At 36.0% G+C, this 20,539-nt stretch overlaps 1 protein-coding gene across 4 annotated transcripts in view; it reads right to left on the bottom strand.

The window, feature by feature from the left end:
• The window catches only part of LOC121318091 (WD repeat-containing protein 7-like), a 217,841-nt gene that overhangs the window by 132,002 nt on the left and 65,300 nt on the right, over window positions 1–20,539 (bottom strand). For all 4 annotated transcript variants that reach the window (XM_041254378.1, XM_041254367.1, XM_041254396.1 and 1 more), the window contains 3 exons: window positions 19,494–19,612; window positions 16,879–17,002; window positions 364–477 (listed from right to left, as the gene is read on the bottom strand). In XM_041254378.1, the coding sequence (XP_041110312.1) occupies window positions 364–477; window positions 16,879–17,002; window positions 19,494–19,612 (357 nt within the window). The remainder of the gene's footprint in view (window positions 1–363; window positions 478–16,878; window positions 17,003–19,493; window positions 19,613–20,539) is intronic.

The raw sequence follows: 20,539 nt of genomic DNA on the forward strand, positions 1-20,539 counted from the left end.
CGATCTGTGTAATGATGGTTTTGTAAATGTCTTGGGAGGTCATTATACACCCCAACTTAGCTTTCCCACAGGAGATTTCTTTTTTCTTTTTAATCCTTTCAGCTAATAAGAGTGGTTTGTAGGGAGAAGCCCGGGTGAGCTGAAATAATGGATTATTAAAGGGAAGTTAGTCCAGACAATTGTGTCAACATGTAGGAAAACATCTCTGCACTTGTGAGAAGGTTTGGCCATTAAAATATGTTGCTTATTTTTGAAGAGGAGATCACCTGCCCCCAGTTGTACTGCATTTATTCAACTGTACAAATATAACATTTGTTATAATTTTAATATGTTGTTTATAAAAAGGACTTCACCAAAACTGACCTGCTGCGATGTCATCATCTGTGAGGTCAGTCTCTTCCTCCAGGACTTTGATTTCGGTCCCCTGAGGTTCAGGAATTACAGGGGGCGGCTGAACAGACTCTGCAGCTGCTCCAGCTAAAATGGAAGGTAGAAATAAAACATGAATCTTTCTCACCTATTGGAGATGTGCTTATGGAACCGGATCACTTTTTATGTAGATGGTTTCCAGCTTCTATTTGTGGATCTTTCATTTTTTTTTAATCTATCCGGTGCTGTGACATGCAATGATGGTCTTGTGGTCTCAAAACTACAAAATGCACAGAGATGCAATAACAAAGCCATCTCCAGTACAACAAACATGAACGGGCAGCAGTTTAGCTATTGTAAAAGGTCATGGTCGGAATGGGACAGTGTCTAAACTACTGACCAATCCCCCTTCACCTTAAACACAAACTGGCAATGGTATCTCCAGGGAAATCTAGTGAGTGTAGTTTTGGGGAAGCTCGATTGCACAATGATTGGTTGTGCTGGATAAATACACGACTTGGCTCTCCATGTCTTCATATTTTTTTTTTTTTTAGGAACAGTAAAATTGCTAACCAGTAATTGCATTCCGACCTGCTTTAACTTCACCATTACAAATAATTTAAGTAGCTAATATAACAGTAAAGATATAAATTATTTTCATAATCGCTGCCTGTTAGTTTAACTGACTATAATTTTAAAACAAAAAAACAAACTAACACAAAATATGTAGTCAATGTTTTTCCTAAAATCAATTACAATAACATTATCTAAAGTTCTACTGAAGCTTTCAAAGTGACCTCTGAAAGTCCCCACCCCCCACACACATTTATTTGCTGTTAAAGTTCTGTTAAGTGCTTGTCAAGATGATGTAGGAAACAGCTGGAGAACACAGGCTTTATTATTTTTACTGCATAATTAGTACTTGGCACTTACAAGGTCAAGTATTGCATGACATGACAAAAGGGACACATAACCCTACCATGGTCTTGTTAACCTAAGGGACAAGGAGGAGACTTCATTTTTATGTTTTCTCCGGTGTACTTGTTTAAAATTTAGGTCCAAAAAATGTCTATGGAGCTTCACGTGTATCACTGACTCTCACTTCATCCCACAGCTGACCTATGCCAGAATTTCAACACAACAGGATTTTGATTCTCTTTAGCAGCTAGTTCGATTAATCACTGGTCTCAAGGGATGAGAGGCCAGCAGATTAAAAAATTACATTTCTCTGCTATGCCACCCAATTCATAAAAATTGCTCACTTGCACCTGATTTTAATTATCTATCCATTCATCCATCTACTGTATCCCCAAACGGCTCAGAAGCAGCTGTGCATTTCAGGGCTTAAACAGAAACAGCCTCTTTGCAAACAGGAACTATTCCTCTTCCTTACCTTTATTTATAAAATTTATACAAATTAGAAAGTAGAATTTACATAACACATGTATAAGTTTTACATTGAAACAATGCCCCAAGTAATTTGATAAGCTTGAAAATACATTAACCACTCCCCTTTACCATCCTATGATGTTGAGAATTTGGCTATGTCAATCACATTGACCTGGAACAAAATATTACTGGTGTATACAATCACACAACCAGCCCACGGAAATAATAAACATAACAGAATTATGATTTTCTGAATATAGGTCCATAATCCAGAATTTAGGTAGTCATGAGATGTCATGATGAAAAAAGTAGAATTGTAACATGTATTACAGTAGGAATCGCTGTTAAGTCAAAACACACCCAAAACATAATAGGAGGGTAAAATTGTTGAACCTTACTGGGGGAATCTGGATATGCCTCTGGGCAGTCAATACCTAGCTCATAACATCAACTGTGAACAACTTTACTGAAGGAGTGGACCCCAGACTTCCAATTTAAAACAGTCCTAACCTACCAAAAGACAACCCTCATCTTTCACGATATGCCCCAAACTGAGTAACATCTAAACCTGGAGCAATTCTTCCCTTTGGAACAGAATGACCACGGATTCTACTGATCAAAACTCAACACACCAGCTGCTGCAGTGAACAATCATTGTGATCCAAATACCATGTTCCATTTGATCTCCAGGTAAGGATACACAATAGAAGGTATTGAATCAGTGAAATTCAGCAATCCTCAGTTTCCAGTGCCCACTTTCACAAGTATGCTTTGCTGTAGTATGGTAAAAGCACTTGAAACTGTAGTAAACAGGTAGTGCAGCAGATTCATTCACTCAGACAGTAAAATGAGGTTGGTGGTCTCACCCTGGAACCCAGTGGACACCCACTTCATAAAACCACCATGTGGTAGGAGCGAATAGATTGAGGTTTGCTCAAGAGCTCACATATCAATTTCAACCTTGCATGTGTCAGATTTTCACTCCTCAACTATCCCGCAACAGACAGCACTGACTGCCAATCAACATGTAAACTGTGACTTATGTATTATAATTGGACAGGATGGCTGCCAAACAATATGCCATAATTGAGGGAGGAACATGCTCATAAAGAGACTTAAACCATTTCTGTTTTTGTACACTTTGATACCAACAATAAAGTATGCTTTTAGGGCTTTACAATGTATTGAGGATTATACTAGAGGGGTTTTACCATTATATAAGCAAACAGTCTGCTTAAACACTGACATTGAGAGGTAAATTGTTTACTACAGGCCACTAAACCATCCATTTCACTTTAACACTTGAAATAGAAAAACTCCAAGAAAACTTGACATCTGAGGTAAAAGCACAAAAGCAGATGCATTTTCGTTCCATCAGCCTGGTTCTACATTTTATATATAAATAAATGTAGATGGCCTGACTAATGACTGATATATATATATATATATATATATATATATATGATACTATATATATTATATATATATAATATATATATATATACGTTGGTCTGACAGGGTCATAGGCACCTTGTGGAAACTGAGTTTATTGTCTTCAATGTCTGTCTTCAAAGAGGTAAGTTGCACAAAGTTGGTTGAATGAATGAATGAATGATATATATATATATATATATATATATATATATATATATATATATATATATATATATATATCTATATATATATATATATATATATATATATATATATATATATATATATATATTATATATATATATATATATATATATATATATATATTTTCATTCATTCATTCAAACCAACTTTGTGCTTTGTCTTACCTCTTTGAAGACAATAAACTCAGTTTCCACCTGCCTACTGGGACAGACCAATATATCATCTGGATGAAAAATGTACCCATCACAGCAGAGTACCTGGAACATATACAGGCAGGCTTTCCCTGTGCACAGTAATGCAGGCATTTCTATAGATTATACTTAGCCCAAATGAGATTACAGGAGAAAAGTCCCCAATATGTGGTTTACAGCATTGTTTGTGATGGCTGGCTAGATTGTATAGTACATTGTGGGGGACAGTTCTGCAGCACAAACACAGGCAGAGCTCTTTCTCTGAGATCAGCACTGTCCTACATTTCCTTCCTTCTCTCTCTCTGATAGACAGACTGCCTGCCTCACATTAATTCACTTCACACCATTCTTATCGATCCAAAGCTCAGCTCCCCAATTACATTATACATACAGCCTGTCTGCCTTCTTGCAACCCACAGAAACACACACAAAAAAAAAACAGAGACAGAGCTCAGTTTTAGGTTTGCTTTTCACAGGAGAGAGCAAACAGGGAAGCACTCAAAGGTGACATTTACATAATCTCACTTTCTATCTGGCTGTTAAGCGAGGAATCATTCTATTTAAAAACAGAAGCTTGCACAAAAACAATCATTGCTTTGCTACCAAGGGACAGAGCTTGGTCGGTTTCCGCTCGTCTCATTTTATGATTGTACTTCCATAATGTATTGCAGGAAGCAAGCAGATCTGTTATCTAAGCAGTGCCCATATAAGCATTTGTTTCTCTTTAGGGTATTCTAATGTGAATGGATCAGGTCATGCTTTGTGTTGGATTTAAGTGGAAGTGGACAGAAATTGCAGAAAGACATCTAAGAATTTTAAATCTGAGTTCTGTGCACATCCACTTTTATTTATTTTTTTTTTTTAAATAAGTACCAAAAAGCTTTGAATCGACAGAAAATAAAGCTTAAGACCTTTTACTTACTAGCACAACCTGCGCACATTACTGGTACTGTACATGTACCATATAAGAACACTGCATTAACCATAATCCATAAAATACAAATTGTAACTGAAGACCGTTGAAACACATCTCTAGTGTTTGTAGACTTTTTTTTTTTTTTTTTTTTTTTTTTAATAATGTAACCCATTCCAACTCTGAAAACTACCTCATAGTGACACCTTCTGGGAGAAGCGTGCTAGAACAAGTGCAAGATCATTGCTAGCTCAGTAAATCAAAGGGTTTTCTTGCATGGGCAAAATGACATTAATTGAAGAGGTGTAGATATGTGAATAAATAAATAAAAATGAAAAAGGCTAATTTAGAGTCAAGCTTTTACTTAAAGGTACCGTAGCTATTGCACATGCTTTATGAATGATAAGCTTCTGAAAAAATAGAGGAAAAAGTTTATAGCAACACTTCATGAAGTGCAAAAAGAACAAAAGCTGAAGACTGGGAGACTGGCTGAGTGGAGGAAATGTCCACCCCACCATTAACATGCATGCTGTATTCAGCTAGTTTGAGTTCCTTCCTAGTTAGCAGTTGAGAGTACACCACTAAGGCATGCCAGCAAATTTACCCATACAGCCTCTTCAGTAGATACAGGTGTCACATATCCCTCAACTTTAGTTCAACTTTCAGTTCTTTCCAGAGGACATTTTTCTATGACTGTCCCCAAATGGGTCTCTGGTAATACTGCACCAATACAACAAAAACATTATTATGACATGCATGCAGGGTGATTAGAATACATTCCAAGTGCTTTAACAAGTTAAAATACCTACTAAAATAATGACACAATGACCTTCAATAAGCAGAGAATAAAAAATACATACATACATATGTATAGTGCCTATAGAAAGTCTATACCCCCTTGAACTTTAACATTTTGTTGTATCACTGCCTCAGAGTTTCATGCATTTAAATGAGGATTTTTTTTCCACGTATCTACACACCATACTCCACACTGTTAAGGGGAAAAAAAGGTTTTATTGAGAATATATATATATATAAAACCGAAAGATCATAATTGGATAAGTCTCCATCCCCCCTGAGTTAATACTTCGAGGAAGCACCTTTGGCAGCAGTTACAGCTGTATGTCTGTTGGGATAGGTCTCTACCAACTTTGCACACCTACATTTGGCAATATTTGACCATTCATCTTTACAAAACATCAAGCTCTGTCAAGTTCCTTGGGGAGTGTTGATGGATAGCAAACTTCAAGTCATGCCACAAATGTTTGATTGGATTTAGGTCGGGGATCTGATATTTACTTTTTTGTTCCTTAGCGACTCCAGTGTAGCTTTGGCTGTGTGCTTTGGGTCGTTGTCATGTTGAAAGGTGAACTTCCGTCCCAGTTTCAGCTTTCTTACAGAAGGCAGCAGGATTTCCTCAAAAACTTCTCTGTACTTTGCTCCATTCATTTTCCCTTGTATCCTGACAAGTGCCCCAGTCCCTGCCGATGAGAAACATCCCAATAACATGATGCTGCCACCAATATGCTTCACAGGAGAGATGGTGTTCTTTGGGTGATGTGCTGTGTTGGGTTTGCACCAAACATAACGCTTTGCATTCAGGCCAAAAAGTTTCATTTTAGTTTCGTCAAACCACAAAACTTTTTGCCACATGGCTACAGAATCTCCTGAGTCTTTTTGCATGCTTCAAAACAGGATTCAAGGTGGGCTTTCTTGAGTAATGGCTTCCTTCTTCCACCCTACCATACAGGCCATATTTGTGGAGTGCTTGGGATATTGTTGTCACATGCACACTTTGACCAGTCTTGGCCATAAAAGGCTGTAGCTCTTGCAAAGTTACCATTGGCCTCTTGGTAGCCTCTCTGATCAGTCTCCTTCTTGATCGGTCATCCAGTTTGGAGGGACGGCCTGATCTAGGCAGAGTCTTGGTGGTACCATACACCCTCCACTTCTTAATAATCGTCTTGACCGTGCACCAAGGGATATTCAAGGCCTTTGATATTTTTTTTTATACCCATCCCCTGATCTGTGCCTTTCAACAACTTTGTCCCGGACTTCTTTTGAAAGCACCTTGGTACTCATGGTTGAGTCTTTGCTTTGAAATGCACTGCCCAGCAGAGGAACCTACAGAAACTGCTGGATTTATCCTGAAATCATGTGAATCACTACAATTTAACACAGGTGGAGGTCACTTAACTTGGTGAGTGATTCTGAAGGCGTTTGGTTACACCTGATCTAATTTAGCATTGTTATTACAAGGGGGGGTGGACCAAACAAACAATTTCAGTTTTGATTTTTAATTAGTTTTCTACAAAGTTCTAGAATATTTTTTTCACTTGAATGTTGTGGGGTAGGATGTGTAGTTAAAGGGAAAAAAAAAAAACTATTTTAATGCATTTTAATTCCAGGCTATAAGGCAACAAAATATGAACATTTTGAAAGGGGGGTGTAAACTTTCTATATATATATATATTATATATATATATATATATATATATATTATATATATATATATATATATATATATATTATATATATATAATATATATATATATATATATATATATATATATATATACATTATTATATATTAAGTTAACATTTGTTAAAATGTTAACTGTGTACATACAGATCTTCGAACTCCAATACCGTGACACACAAAAAACAACAGAATAACCTATATTTTTGTTTTTGTAGGGTATTGTATGATAACTAAACATTTTTTAAGCCAATAGAATAACAAAAGGAACTGGACACATCCGGTCAATTTAATGTTTATGCTACAATGCAGAAAAGCAGAATAATGTTTAAATAATTGCTTTTATTTTTTCAAACATTATAATATCAAGTTTCTAGTGTTCCACATTTTTTTCTTAATTATTATTTCAATTTACATAGACATTATTTACACATTATAATGGAAGCTTTATGAAAATCTGATAATATATACAATATGGCAGGAATGTGCACTTTTCCCATAGATATGCTGTTACACTTCTGCAACATGCAGGTCTTCTTGAAACTGGAAATGCATTACAATTTTGACAACACAAAGGAATATATACACACACATACAGTACTGTGCAAAAGTTTTAGGGAGGTGTGAAAAAATGCTGTAAAGTAAGAATGCTTTCAAAAATAGACATGTTAATAGATTATATTCATCAATTAACTAAATGCAAACTGAGTGAACAGAAGAAAAATCTACTTCAAATCCATATTTGGTGTGACCACCCTTTGCCTTCAAAACAGCATCAATTCTTCTAGGTACACTTGTACAGTCAGGGATTTTGCAGGCATTATAGTCAGGTGTATGATTAAACAATTATACCAAACAGGTGCTAATTATCATCAATTCAGTATGTAGGTTGAAACACAATCATTAACTGAAACAGAAACAGCTGTGTAGGAAGAATAAAACTGGGTAAGGAACAGCCAAACTCAGCTAACAAGGTGAGGTTGCTGAAGACAGTTTACTGTCAAAAGTCATACACCATGGCAAGACTGAGCACAGCAACAAGACACAAGGTAGTTATACTGCATCAGCAAGGTCTCTCCCAGGCAGAAATTTCAGGGCAGACAGGGGTTTCCAGATGTGCTGTCCAAGCTCTTTTGAGAGGGCAACGTTGAGGACCATAGTTGCAGTGGTCGGCCAAGGAAACTTACTGCAGCAGATGAAAGACACATCATGCTTACTTCCCTTCGCAATCGGAAGATGTCCAGCAATGCCATCAGCTCAGAATAAGCAGAAAACAGTGGGACCCTGGTACACCCATCTACTGTCCGGAGAAGTCTGGTCAGAAGTGGCCTTCATGGAGGACTTGCGGCCAAAAAGCTATACCTCCGATGTGGAAACATGGCCAAGCGACACAACTATGCACAAAAAAACAGGAACTGGGGTGCAGAAAAATGGCAGCAGGTGCTCTGGACTGATGAGTCAAAATTTGAAATATTTGGCTGTAGCAGAAGGCAGTTTGTTCGCCGAAGGGCTGGAGAGCAGTACACGAATGAGTGTCTGCAGGCAACAGTGAAGCATGGTGGAGGTTCCTTGCAAGTTTGGGGCTGCATTTCTGCAAATGGAGTTGGGGATTTGGTCAGCAATGTTTGGGCCAACCAACCTGCCAAGTTCCTTCAAAAACTGTGTGCAAGTGTGCCTAGAAGAATTGATGCTGTTTTGAAGGCAAAGGGTGGTCACACCAAATATGGATTTGATGTAGATTTTTCTTCTGTTCACTCACTTTCATTTAGTTAACTGATAAATATAATCTATTAACATGTCTATTTTTGAAAGCATTCTTACTTTACAGCATTTTTTTTCACACCTGCCTAAAACTTTTGCACAGTACTCTGTGTGTGTGTGTGTGTGTATATATACATATATATACACACACACACATTATTTGCAGAATGATACAGTATAAAAAACTGTACACTTCATCTGAAAGTTGCTGAGTCTACTCTGTACGGTATTGCGAAAACGCATTTCTTGCTTATTTAATGAACGTCATATTTTTGACAAGCATTGGTGCTGTATAGATCTGCACAATACTAGCATTTTAGAGTTTATTCGTATATACATAAAAGCCAGCGTATGTGCAAAGAAATCACGCTTTATATCATCAATGGCCATTATTGTGTTAACATGTCTGAAGTATCATGCAAAGTGCTGAATCTTCACCAGGAACGAGTCAGGAGTTGAGAGCTGCAGAGAAAGCAGTCTGGAACAAAAAGCATTCCTTTTTGAGTCAAGTTGATCTCAAAGGTATTTTTTCTGTTTTTCAGTGCATCCCTAATTGTGGAGGAGTTGGATTTTACTGGAAACTGATCATTTCTGAACCCGCACTGGTGCTGCATTTCCGTATTAGTGTGTATTATATATTCATGATGATAACCCTGCACTGGGGAAATTTTAAAGGTTAACCAATGCAATTACTACTTTGATGAGAGCTAGGTTCTCTCACTCCTCCTGCTTCAAAAAAGACATGCACTTTGTTTAGGTTAAAGGTGGACAAACCTATTCCCAAATAAAACAATGATGTCTGTGGGTTTGCTCTGGATAAATCCCTGAGCAGTGCTGTTTAGAACTGACAGCACATTAGTGGTTTTCTAATAGTGAGCTTCCTCACACAAAAAGAAGCCCATGTCTGGGGCTGTTGAAAAACATAACATTAATGAAATAATCTTAAAACAATGAAAATGTTTTAGTGCATGTGCATAAGTGTTATAAAAACACTTCTCAAGATTTATTTACTACTAGTTATTGTCCACAGATAGGTGAGTACCTTTGTGTTTGTGCATCAACGTGTGATAATAATTTCTGTTAATTTGACTATGATTCAAAATTATTTTATATTTATCACTATATTAGATATATATAATAATATATATATATCTATATAATATATATATATATATATATATATATATATATAACAATTCAGTGCAACGTTACTTTAACTAAATTTTTTTTCTGATTTAAATATTCCTCTTTTCTTTAAGTAAATTCAAAATGTATTATTTGTCTGCACTTTTTATATATATATATATATATATATATATATATATATATATATATATATATATATATATATATATAGACACACACACACACACACACACACATAACCAATAAATTCACTATTACACTTCGCCCACACGAGAGGATATCCCTATATTTGCTGACAAGTACACTCTCTAATATTGGTGCATGAGCTTATATCCGAGAGTATACAGAATGTAGACATGTTGTTTTACAGATCCTTATCTTATATTCGTTCAGTTAGTGCTGGATGGTTCAGCAAGCCGTAGTATCTAAAGTACTTATTTGGCAAAAGGCAATCAGTTAGATGCCAAGATGCTCTGAATACACCCCAATGCCTATTTGTAACCACTATGGTATTTAAATTCCACCATACCCCACAGCCTACAAAACAAATCTCACTGTCCTGCAGTTGCTACTTTTGATCGTACAGGTCATGAAATTGACTTACTTTTTAACCACACAGTATTTATATATTATATTTTTTAAATCAATTCACGTAATTGTGCAGTTGTCGTCTTGTTTTGATGAGCAGACACCAAGCAATACCTGAATTCAAAACCATTATTATTTCTTTAAAGATCTTTTTGCCTTACGTTAAGGCCCCCGACCCTTTCTGAGAAGACATATTCTCATAATTTGAAATTGTGATTTTAATGAGATTAATCATAAAGTAAAACATGGTTTAAAGTATCAAATATGACTGATTAAAACAATGGATACAAAATATTTAATATAATAAAAAAAGAAAAAAAAACAATAGATAGATAGAAAGATAGATAGATAGATAGATAGATAGATAGATAGATAGATAGATAGATAGATAGATAGATAGATAGATAGATAGATAAACACATACACACACAGATTTCTGCTGAAATTCTGTTTTGCAATTTTTTTTTCACTTAACTGTGCAGGTGCAGAATCATATAATTTCCCAGGGTGTAAACTTATGCCTTAAGGAATGGTCAAATTATATCACACTTCATTGCCAAGATATTTTTTGTACATTATTTGTTTTAAAACAAACTATATATTATATCAACACTTACTGTATGCAGAAAAATGTTGCATTTTTAAACTCAAAATGAATTTTTATTAGAAAGGCTAAACACAGGGAACACGGTTGGACAGCAAATATACAGCAAGCAAAAGGAATTTTTAAAAAGATAAATACATACAGTAAGAAAAGAAACAAGAAAGGGCATGAACTGAACTGAGGGGATGTGAATTATACATGACAAGACACAGCACAACCACAGCTAATAACGCCCGGAGGCAGCAGTCAAAGCCCCCGGCCAGGGCATCAGCATGTTAAGGGGGCAACTAAGGTCAACTGAAAGTGTGCAGAGGGCACAGTTTTCATCAGTTTGACAATACATCCAATGCCATACTAATACATATTAAAACTCTCCTTTCTTCTTGCTCCTTTAGAGTCAACTGCTCCCACTTGAACTCCGGTTTAATACCTTCTGAATAATGTCCTAAGAAAACATGGTGTCCTTTATACATATTTTATACCACAGACACACATATGCACATCGCACCTGTTCTATGGGGATGATTTGAACTATTTTACTGATCAAAACAGTGGCTGTTCTTAATACAGCTGCCCTGTAACATCTTTCAAGGGGAATGTATTGGGACATCTCTAATAAAGCAGGGTATGAGTTGTATGGAGGTGGCATTAGGATTCACTCCATTTTAATTCTAAAATAGCACACTGATTTGGACAAAACTCTGACAATCCTAACTCAAATAATGTGGGGTAGCTCTATTATGGTTGAATTCATGAAGCTAAAACTAAAGGGACGCTCACCAAAAACATTTCCCTTGACTAACAGTTTTTTGAAATGCAGGGATGTCTTTGGTTTTGTTTACTTTTTTTATTATTATTTAAAGCCTAGTACTATATAAAAAATAACACTTTCCATTTGTTTGTTTTTTTTTCCTAAGCATTATTACCCACGGTTTGGTTGATAAAAAATAACTATAAAACAAAGATAGATCAAATTCAGTGACCCTGCAACCTTGTACCCCACAGAGGTCACTCAGCATCACTCCTGTGGTAACAGAACACTGACCATCGGTGGTTGCTATGGCAGCCACTCCCTAGAGTCGCAGTCAGTCTCCTTTCTGTATCCTTGCACTCCGCCAAGCAACTAACTGACAGCACACAATTCCAGTTCCAGGAATTAAAAGCAAAACCACAAAACTGCAGCTTTTTAAATTGGGTCTGTCTAAAATGCATGAAGTGTAGAAGTCTATGGTATTAACTATTTTGCCAGAATTATTTGTGTCCTAATAATTTCTGGAATGATACAGCATACATTAACAGTAGTATTTTAAAAGTGCATAATTGTTTTTTTTTTTTTTGCAAATGTAAAGCAATCATTTTTTCCTTTATATGTTAAAATTAAATTGGACATAATGCACAACCAGCTAATGAATATGTAAATATCCCTATTTCAGTGCTAATCGGATTAAATCATTTAAAAACGTGCAGTTATGAACAAATCCTTTTTTTCACTTAATGTATTTATTTGTTGTGCAAGAAATGCTTCAATGAGTCTGAAAAATTCACCTTCCTTCAAACATTATTTAAATATGTGGATCTAAGGGTGCTGTACATCCACTTTTACAAAAAAGCAAGCATATCTACTTCATCACAATTCATTATTTATTATCTATTCTGTGTTCTAATATCCCTGTAGCTTGTGTCCTACATTTAATTTAATAACATTTTATTAGAATGTACAGTATCTTCTAGGTTTAAGAAATGTTGATTTTGCAAACCATCTTTTGGGAGATGGAGTAGAAGCAGTTTTCAGCTATCATGTTTAAGATATTAATTTATATAAAACCTAGCATTGCAGCCCACAACAGCAGTGAAATACCAGCCTATGGGAGCTCAAGCTTGAGCTTGACAAACGAGTAAGCTAGCCTGTTGACCTGTCTGCATAAAAAAAGGTCATAGCCTGAATTCTCACTCTGTCACAGAATTAGCCTAGCTTTTCTGCTGCACAGTGCACACCAACAGGGGTTGGTAGACTGCAGGGGAAACTATGAATGTTCCAGGCCCTATATCTCTTCATAGGAGCTTCTCTGGTGACTTTTCAAGGGAAAAAAAGTGGGGGGGGGGGGTGGGGGGGGGGGGGGGGGGGGGGGGGGTAATTAGAGGACTGCAACCTAGAGACAAACACAGATCTTAAAATCCTGTTCCAAAGTATCAGAATATCTAATTTTACAAGATTTTATTTTAAAGTGGCACATTCCTTTAGCTCCGCTCAACAATCCTAACAAATAAAATTTTGCCAAATCAAGTTACCGAATGCATTGTTATCCGTTTGTGCCTCGTGTGATATTAATGTCATGTCATTTTCTGTAATAACATCAATAAAACAGGTTGCTGGACTGCAGTGTCAGAAAATAGTCCTGCCCCCATGCTTGACTATAAAATCGCTCTAGGGAGACAGTAAATAACATCCACATTCATAATATGCTGGCCATTAGAGGAGAAATGAATCTCACATTACACAGCACTCTGATGAATTCAAATCACATGCAATTTAAATAACAAGACGCTTGTAGAAAATAACAGAAGAATAGTGGGTCCTTATTCTCTCCATTTCTTTCTTCTTCAACCCCACACATGCCCAGTTTATATCCCCAGAGATAATTAACTAATTGCAACAAACAACTAGCTTATGCATAATTAAACACGTAATTTCATGTAAGATTTCAAATTGTCACATTTTTCAATTTGTCAGTTTTTCATTAAGTATGTGGAAAACTGCAAAGCGGTATGTAATTCAATATGTTAATGTAACACTATTCAGCAGGTTTCATTCAACTTTATGAGCCAAATGGAAACAGTACCATAATAACTGTAATTGTCACCTTTTTGCATTGAACAGACTGATGCCACTCTTGACACTAACACGACAGAGCTACACTATTATTTGCCAGACAGCACTACTGGTTATATCACAAGTTATTACTAATTTATTTAGTCAGTAAATAAAACCTGATAGCCAGCCAGTGGTAGGAACATCCTTTGGCTAATTGGCTAATGGGTTGAGTGGTCCTTGCATGAAGAGGAGCAAGCAGAATTCCCTTGTGACCTTACTCAGAGGCTCCCTACTTTATTAATGTACAATAAAATGTTCATAATGTCATCTCTCTCTATCTGTACAAATGCAATGATGTACAGGTCAGAATATGTTATCAAATAATAACTTCAAATTGACTTTGGGCAATCTAAAAACAAGGAGCGGCTATAAAGAATGTATAAAATGGTAAGAACAGAGGGGGCAATGTCACCATATCAGCACAGCAAGGAACATTTAGAACCACTCAGCCCGATTCATTTGACAAGCAGTTCACTTTGGTAGGGGTGGGGTACCAATAAGACACTCCAGATAGACCCCGGAGACGCTGCCATATGCCACCATTGTCAGTCATTTTTGGTAAACGCCAAGTCATAAAATAAGTCATAAAATACTGGAACCACCTCGAGACTTTAAATGACCAAACACTGGCTGATTTTTTCAACACAGCAAACATTTGAACTGACGCGGGCTCAGGGCTGCTGCTGGTTGCTAAGCCAACCGCCTCTTCCCAGCTTCTGCCAACATTCTACAGGTTGGCCTTTTTGTTGTGCATAACTGGACCTTCACTTTGCGCTGAAAGAAGATTTCCCTGTAACATGACATGTTGTGTTTATGTAGTCCGGTTACTGCTGATAGCAGCAGATATTACTGCAGGCAAAGGTTAATTTGTGCCGGATCGCACCGGATCCTAGATCCAGTACCTTTGTGCCTGACAGGCAAGAATTATAGTTTGCAAATGATGAACCATGTATACAAAAAATAATAATAACAATTGTTGTAAAAAATAACTCTACATACATAACATGTATAATAAAAAATACTTTCATGTTCCATGAATTTAATGCAAAAGAGTACTGTAACAATATATTTTCGGATGTGACATCTATGAATGAGAAAATTACTAGTTTCTTTTTTCACAACTCAAACAGCGAAGTTAGATGGCCTGCCACTGGTATTGTTAAAACCTGAAGATTATGTTAAAACATAGCTAGGCAAAGGTCGGCATGCAGCTACCAACACCATCAATAAGGCACGAAACCAACAAGCTGTTTATAACTAACTACAAAGTTTACAATACATGTCATATACGGAATGTGAACACACTAGGCTTCCATAAAAAAAGTTAAATAGTCTGAGACTCGCCCTGTTTAGTACAAATAACAACACGGCCAGCTCAAATCTGATAGTGTACAATGAAACTACAATATGTAGGGAACATGGTCATTTTTTATCTCTTTTTTTTAAATAGGATTGGACAATAAAGGAGTTATGGCCATATATACAAAATGTAACAAAACCAACAAAAAAAATGAACGATTGAAAAATGTGCACAATAAAAACAAATAAGAAAAAAAATAACGCATTCAAATTATTCGTGCCAGAGAACCTGATCATGTGGTGCAAGACAGAGCTACTCATGGTGGCTTCATGCCCTGCAAGGTGGCGACTACAGCAAAATAACCCTAACATCTGAGCCACAAAACCCAAAAACAAATATATATTTATCGGATAGTAGGTCCTTATACCTTCGATGTTGCCAGTTCTCTTCTTTTGTAAAGATTTTGGGAAGTCTGTCTTACAGGCTCTCTGGACACGGTCCAATGCCGGAAATACACAAATAGAACCTTGTTTTAAAGCCATGAATCTCCTCTTTTGAGCAGTGTCCTACAAGCAGGGCTGTCTCTTAGTGCCTGAGTAAAAAGATTTAAAAGGGCAAGGTCGCAGGCAGGATTTTTAACATGGAGCAGACCCTAAAGTGTCCCTGTATCTTGATTTTTAATGCCCAGAATTTATTTTGGTAAAGCAACAGATGTTTTACCGCCCTTAGAAACCTCTTGAGTATAAATATATCAACAGGTCAACACAGTGCTGGTAACATCTGAATGAAAGACATTAAGATATTTATATGTATGGGTTTTCAGAATTTCTAGTGGAAAACTGGGCATGAACCTGCTCTGGGGACTTGTCATCTGTTTACAGTAAAATTAAAAGGAGTAAGAGAGCAGTTTCGGATTGTGAGCTACTGTATCATGATGTCCAGAAATCCGGACACTGCTTAGCATCAGAATGGATAAGCATTTGAGACGCTGTCTAAACATATCTTCTTAGAATTAAATTATTTTACAGTTTTTACCTGGTTTAGGATATGGTTTGTGGCACACGCTTGGTAATACTGATAATATAAAGAGGAAAAAACTAGTAACATTACATTGATGAGCGGTGTTTAGATTGTTATTCATCATTGGAAGTTAATGTAATTTGTTCACACTAAAATTAAGTTGAGGCATCTATCAATTACAGAAATGTTGGTTTTGCATACAGCAGGGCTTCCAAACTATGGTCCTGAGTACCCCATGTGTTTAATGGTTTTCATTCCAACTGAGCTCTCAGTTACTTAACTGGACACTTAATTGAACTAATAATCTGCTTAATTATACCTTTTTACTTGTTTTCTTAAACAGGTGCAGATTTTAAGTTAGCTATAGCATTTTATAAGTTAAGTAAACCAGAAGACACATGGGGTCCCCAGGACCAGGGTTGGGAACCACTGGCATAGAGGGTGCGGTCTTTTCTGAAGAGGTATTGAGATTGATCACTCAGGCCACAGAATGCAGACTGTTTATCAGCTTAATTTAATATAAACCAAAAGATCTTTCCTATGTGAAACCCAATTTACAGTGCTGTGATGTTGCACATAAATCTGTCTCCAGTGGTAATAATACTTACGTGAAATGGCGCTGTCAACGTATTGTGGCAGATACGGTGCCCAAAGGTCTATGGTTTCTTTTCGTCCTGTCTGCTCAATTCTTCGCAACTCTGCCAGCAGCAAGGCCTGGGCAGCCTCTCTCACCTAAGGAACAACAACATATATATATATATATATATATATATATATATATAATATATATATATATATATATATATATATATATATATATATATATATATATATACACATATCGTGGAACAGGGAGCAGAGAAAGTGTAGTCCTAGGGAGCACAGGACTACAGTTCCCAGAAGGCCACGGGGCCGACAAGCTTCCAATTAGGAAATTATCACATGCACCTGGCTATGATTGCAAATTAGAGTTTACAAGGAGTGCAGCCAGTTTGTTCTGGGCTGCTGCTGTGTGAGCCCGCTTCTGAGTGTGCACAAGCGTAGTAAGAAAAAAATTAACTGTGTAAACCTTTTATTGTTTTGTTTCTGTTTGTATTTATTTAGTTTTTTAATACTGGTAAGCAGCTTAGCTGCCCAATTTGTTAGTTTTGAGTTTTGTTTTGAAAAGTTTAGTTTGTGCTCCAGTGTGAGCTAGGTTTTTGTTTCTGTTTTATTTGTTTTGTTATTGTAAATATTAAAAATAGCACACAAGTGCTTTGAAATTCCACTTCTTTCTCCTGGGTCCTGTTTTTAAAGGGGCAACGAACAGTAGAGAGTTGTAGCTAATTTACAGTATATAGACACACACACTATAAAACATAATAATAAAAACTAGCCTGCTGAATATGTCGTTTGGACAAAAATGAAACCAGTGCTTAATACAATATGTGTTTTTATTCCATCAGCTATGTGTTATTTCACTTATAACTGCAGGGTTTCCCTATAATATTGATGTAAAACTGCAAGCCCTGGTGTTTAGGTTTTGTATTTCAGGCACTCACTGGGTACTACAGAAAAAAAAAAAAAAAAAAAAAAGCAAGTAAGCGTTTCCAAGATCAGGTACAAGACAGACAGAGACACATCCTCCTAATAGTCTCAGTACAGCCCTGAGTACTAGAGAGGCTATTTCTTTTTTTCACACAGTCTAGACCATCAGTGCTGATTAAGAGAGCTTTGATGTGGGTGTTAAGGCATCCTTGAAACTGCAGCCCCGCCCATCTACCCTTAAATTTGAAATGTAACTTCTGAAGGCAACTGAGAACATTTTTTGTTACTTTTGTCTGCTTTAAAATCAGCTCCAAAGTGATTTGAAGTATGGTTAGGTAATTACATTCATGCCAAACTATATGGTAGTTATATCATGTACTTAATGCCTTGTTATAAATGGGAACCTCAAGTTTTAGTGGAGAGGATGCTGTACTGTGATGGAGCACTGGGTTGTTTTAACCCTAACTTATTCTCATATTTTATGAACAACTGTCTCATAATACAACCAGGAAACTTAAAAAACATAATAAATTAATGATAAAATAAAATCAAAATCTGTCTTCTAAAGACACTTTTGTAAGGATTCAAATAATTAAAAAAAAAAAGACTACAACTTTAAGAAGTGTGTATCACACATACAGAGAAAACCCTGTGCTACTCCCAGATAACAAAGAACTATGTCCAATTAAGCTGTTGAAATCTCAGCTGCTGCCCTCCAGTCCTTCATATCTTTCTACTCAAAGCTGCACGTTCAACAGAATTTCTGCCACAGCAGCAGAGGTAAGTGTCAAGGCCATCCAATCATTTATCAAACTGTAGGTACTGAGCCAATATCCAGCATACTGCACTTCTGAAACACAGTAAGTAAACAGACTCAAAATTGGTGAGCCCAGGACATGACAATGTGTTCTTCATCCTGGGAAATTTCAAAAAGAGAAACGCAACTTTACACCAAACACAAGGCTTTCATTTTTCATCATGCACCTGACTATTAATAGTAGCCAAGTTCTCTGCTTTTACACTGGGGAAAAAGAAATGTCTTAAAAGTAAGAACATCAGATTTTGTTACATGGATGAACCATAACTTCCAAGTCTTTAACCAAAGCGGAGTCTACTCAACAAAAGCATGCAGTTAATCTAAGGCTGCAGACAGGTACATTTGTCAAAAACTTCTGTGGTAAATAATCCTCAAATAAGATTCTGTCCGTTCATTTATACGGCTTCATTCAACTAAACTGTTGCACATCTACTGTAAATAACAGCCACTATATCGAATGCTCCAGATAAAGTTTTGGGTCATTGAGTAGTTTTTTTCTCAAATTTAGACATTATATGAGTAAAATGTCTTTTGGGGGAGTGAAATGCAACATCACCTTGAAGTCCTGAGTACTAAAGGCTGATGTAGTAGGGGGTTATAAATCACATTGTTGAACTCTAGTTACAAAAAAGGAAATTAATAAAAACAAATGGTTGTGTGTGCTATACTGGTACTACTAACTGTAAATCAGCCTACCTGGGACACCTTTAAATATTAACTCAAATGTATTTATATGTTCCCACTTGCTATATCCCCACTTCTAATTGGTAAGTGTTAGTTTGTTTCCCCCCTAAAATGATTATGCCTGTATACTGCACACTTTAAACAGAGCGTCAAAGCTGTTATATCTCACACTTTTGAGCAAACGCCAGTTCTTACCTCCAAGCATCGATCTTGCCACCTGCGGGCTAACATTTCCAGTAGCGGAGGTTGGAATTTGTCTAACCCCAGCAAATTTGGGAGCATGACACAGTGCATGGCAGCTAGCTGACTCCATCCTGTCAGGGTACAGAGAACAGAAAAACAAATAAATAAAACCACCACCGCTTTTGGTTTCTGCTGTTGCCCAAACAAATTAATGTCTACAACTTAATAAAACAAATTAAAAATGGTAGGGAATATCAGTGCTCTGTCATTATTTCACTAAATGACTTGCACTGAGGCTAATGGATTAGTGAAGGATCCTGCGTGGAGCGTGTCGTATATATATATATATATATATATATATATATATATATATATATGTATATGTGTGTGTGTGTGTGTGTGTGTGTGTATGTATATATATATATATATATATATATATATATATATATATATATATATATTATATATATATATATATAATAATCCCGACAGTGAACTAATTTTCGTTGATTATATAATATTATATTATTATTTTTATATATAATATATATATATATATATATATATATATATATATATATATATATATATATATATATATATATATATATATATATATATATACACACACAAACACAGTTGCAGGCAAAAGTTTACATACCCCAATGGAAATTTATAATTTCTAGAAATTTCCTGAAAACAAAGAATTTTAGGAAAAACCTTTTGTAGCAAAAGTTTTGCTTTTTGTGGATGAGGAAGAAAATTTACAAGAAATAGAATTATTACAAATAGCATTTATTTTTTGCAAAACTCCAAAAATGCTAATTCAAAAGTATTCATAGCCTTTAATGCTATGATAGTATTGTCTACAAGGTGCTAGAAATGTCAATATGATAATGCAGAACCTAATTCTAGAAAAGTCTAGACAATGCTGGATTGTAGGTGAACATTCTTAGAGAGTATAAAGGGTTAGGCATAGGGTGATTGGTGTCATTACTAATAATTCAATATGGACAAAGTAAAGTGCTATCTGAAGACCTTAGGCAGAAAAATATGTA

The sequence above is a fragment of the Polyodon spathula genome, chromosome 1 (assembly GCF_017654505.1).
Source record: "Polyodon spathula isolate WHYD16114869_AA chromosome 1, ASM1765450v1, whole genome shotgun sequence".
Classification (NCBI taxonomy): Eukaryota; Metazoa; Chordata; class Actinopteri; order Acipenseriformes; family Polyodontidae; genus Polyodon; species Polyodon spathula.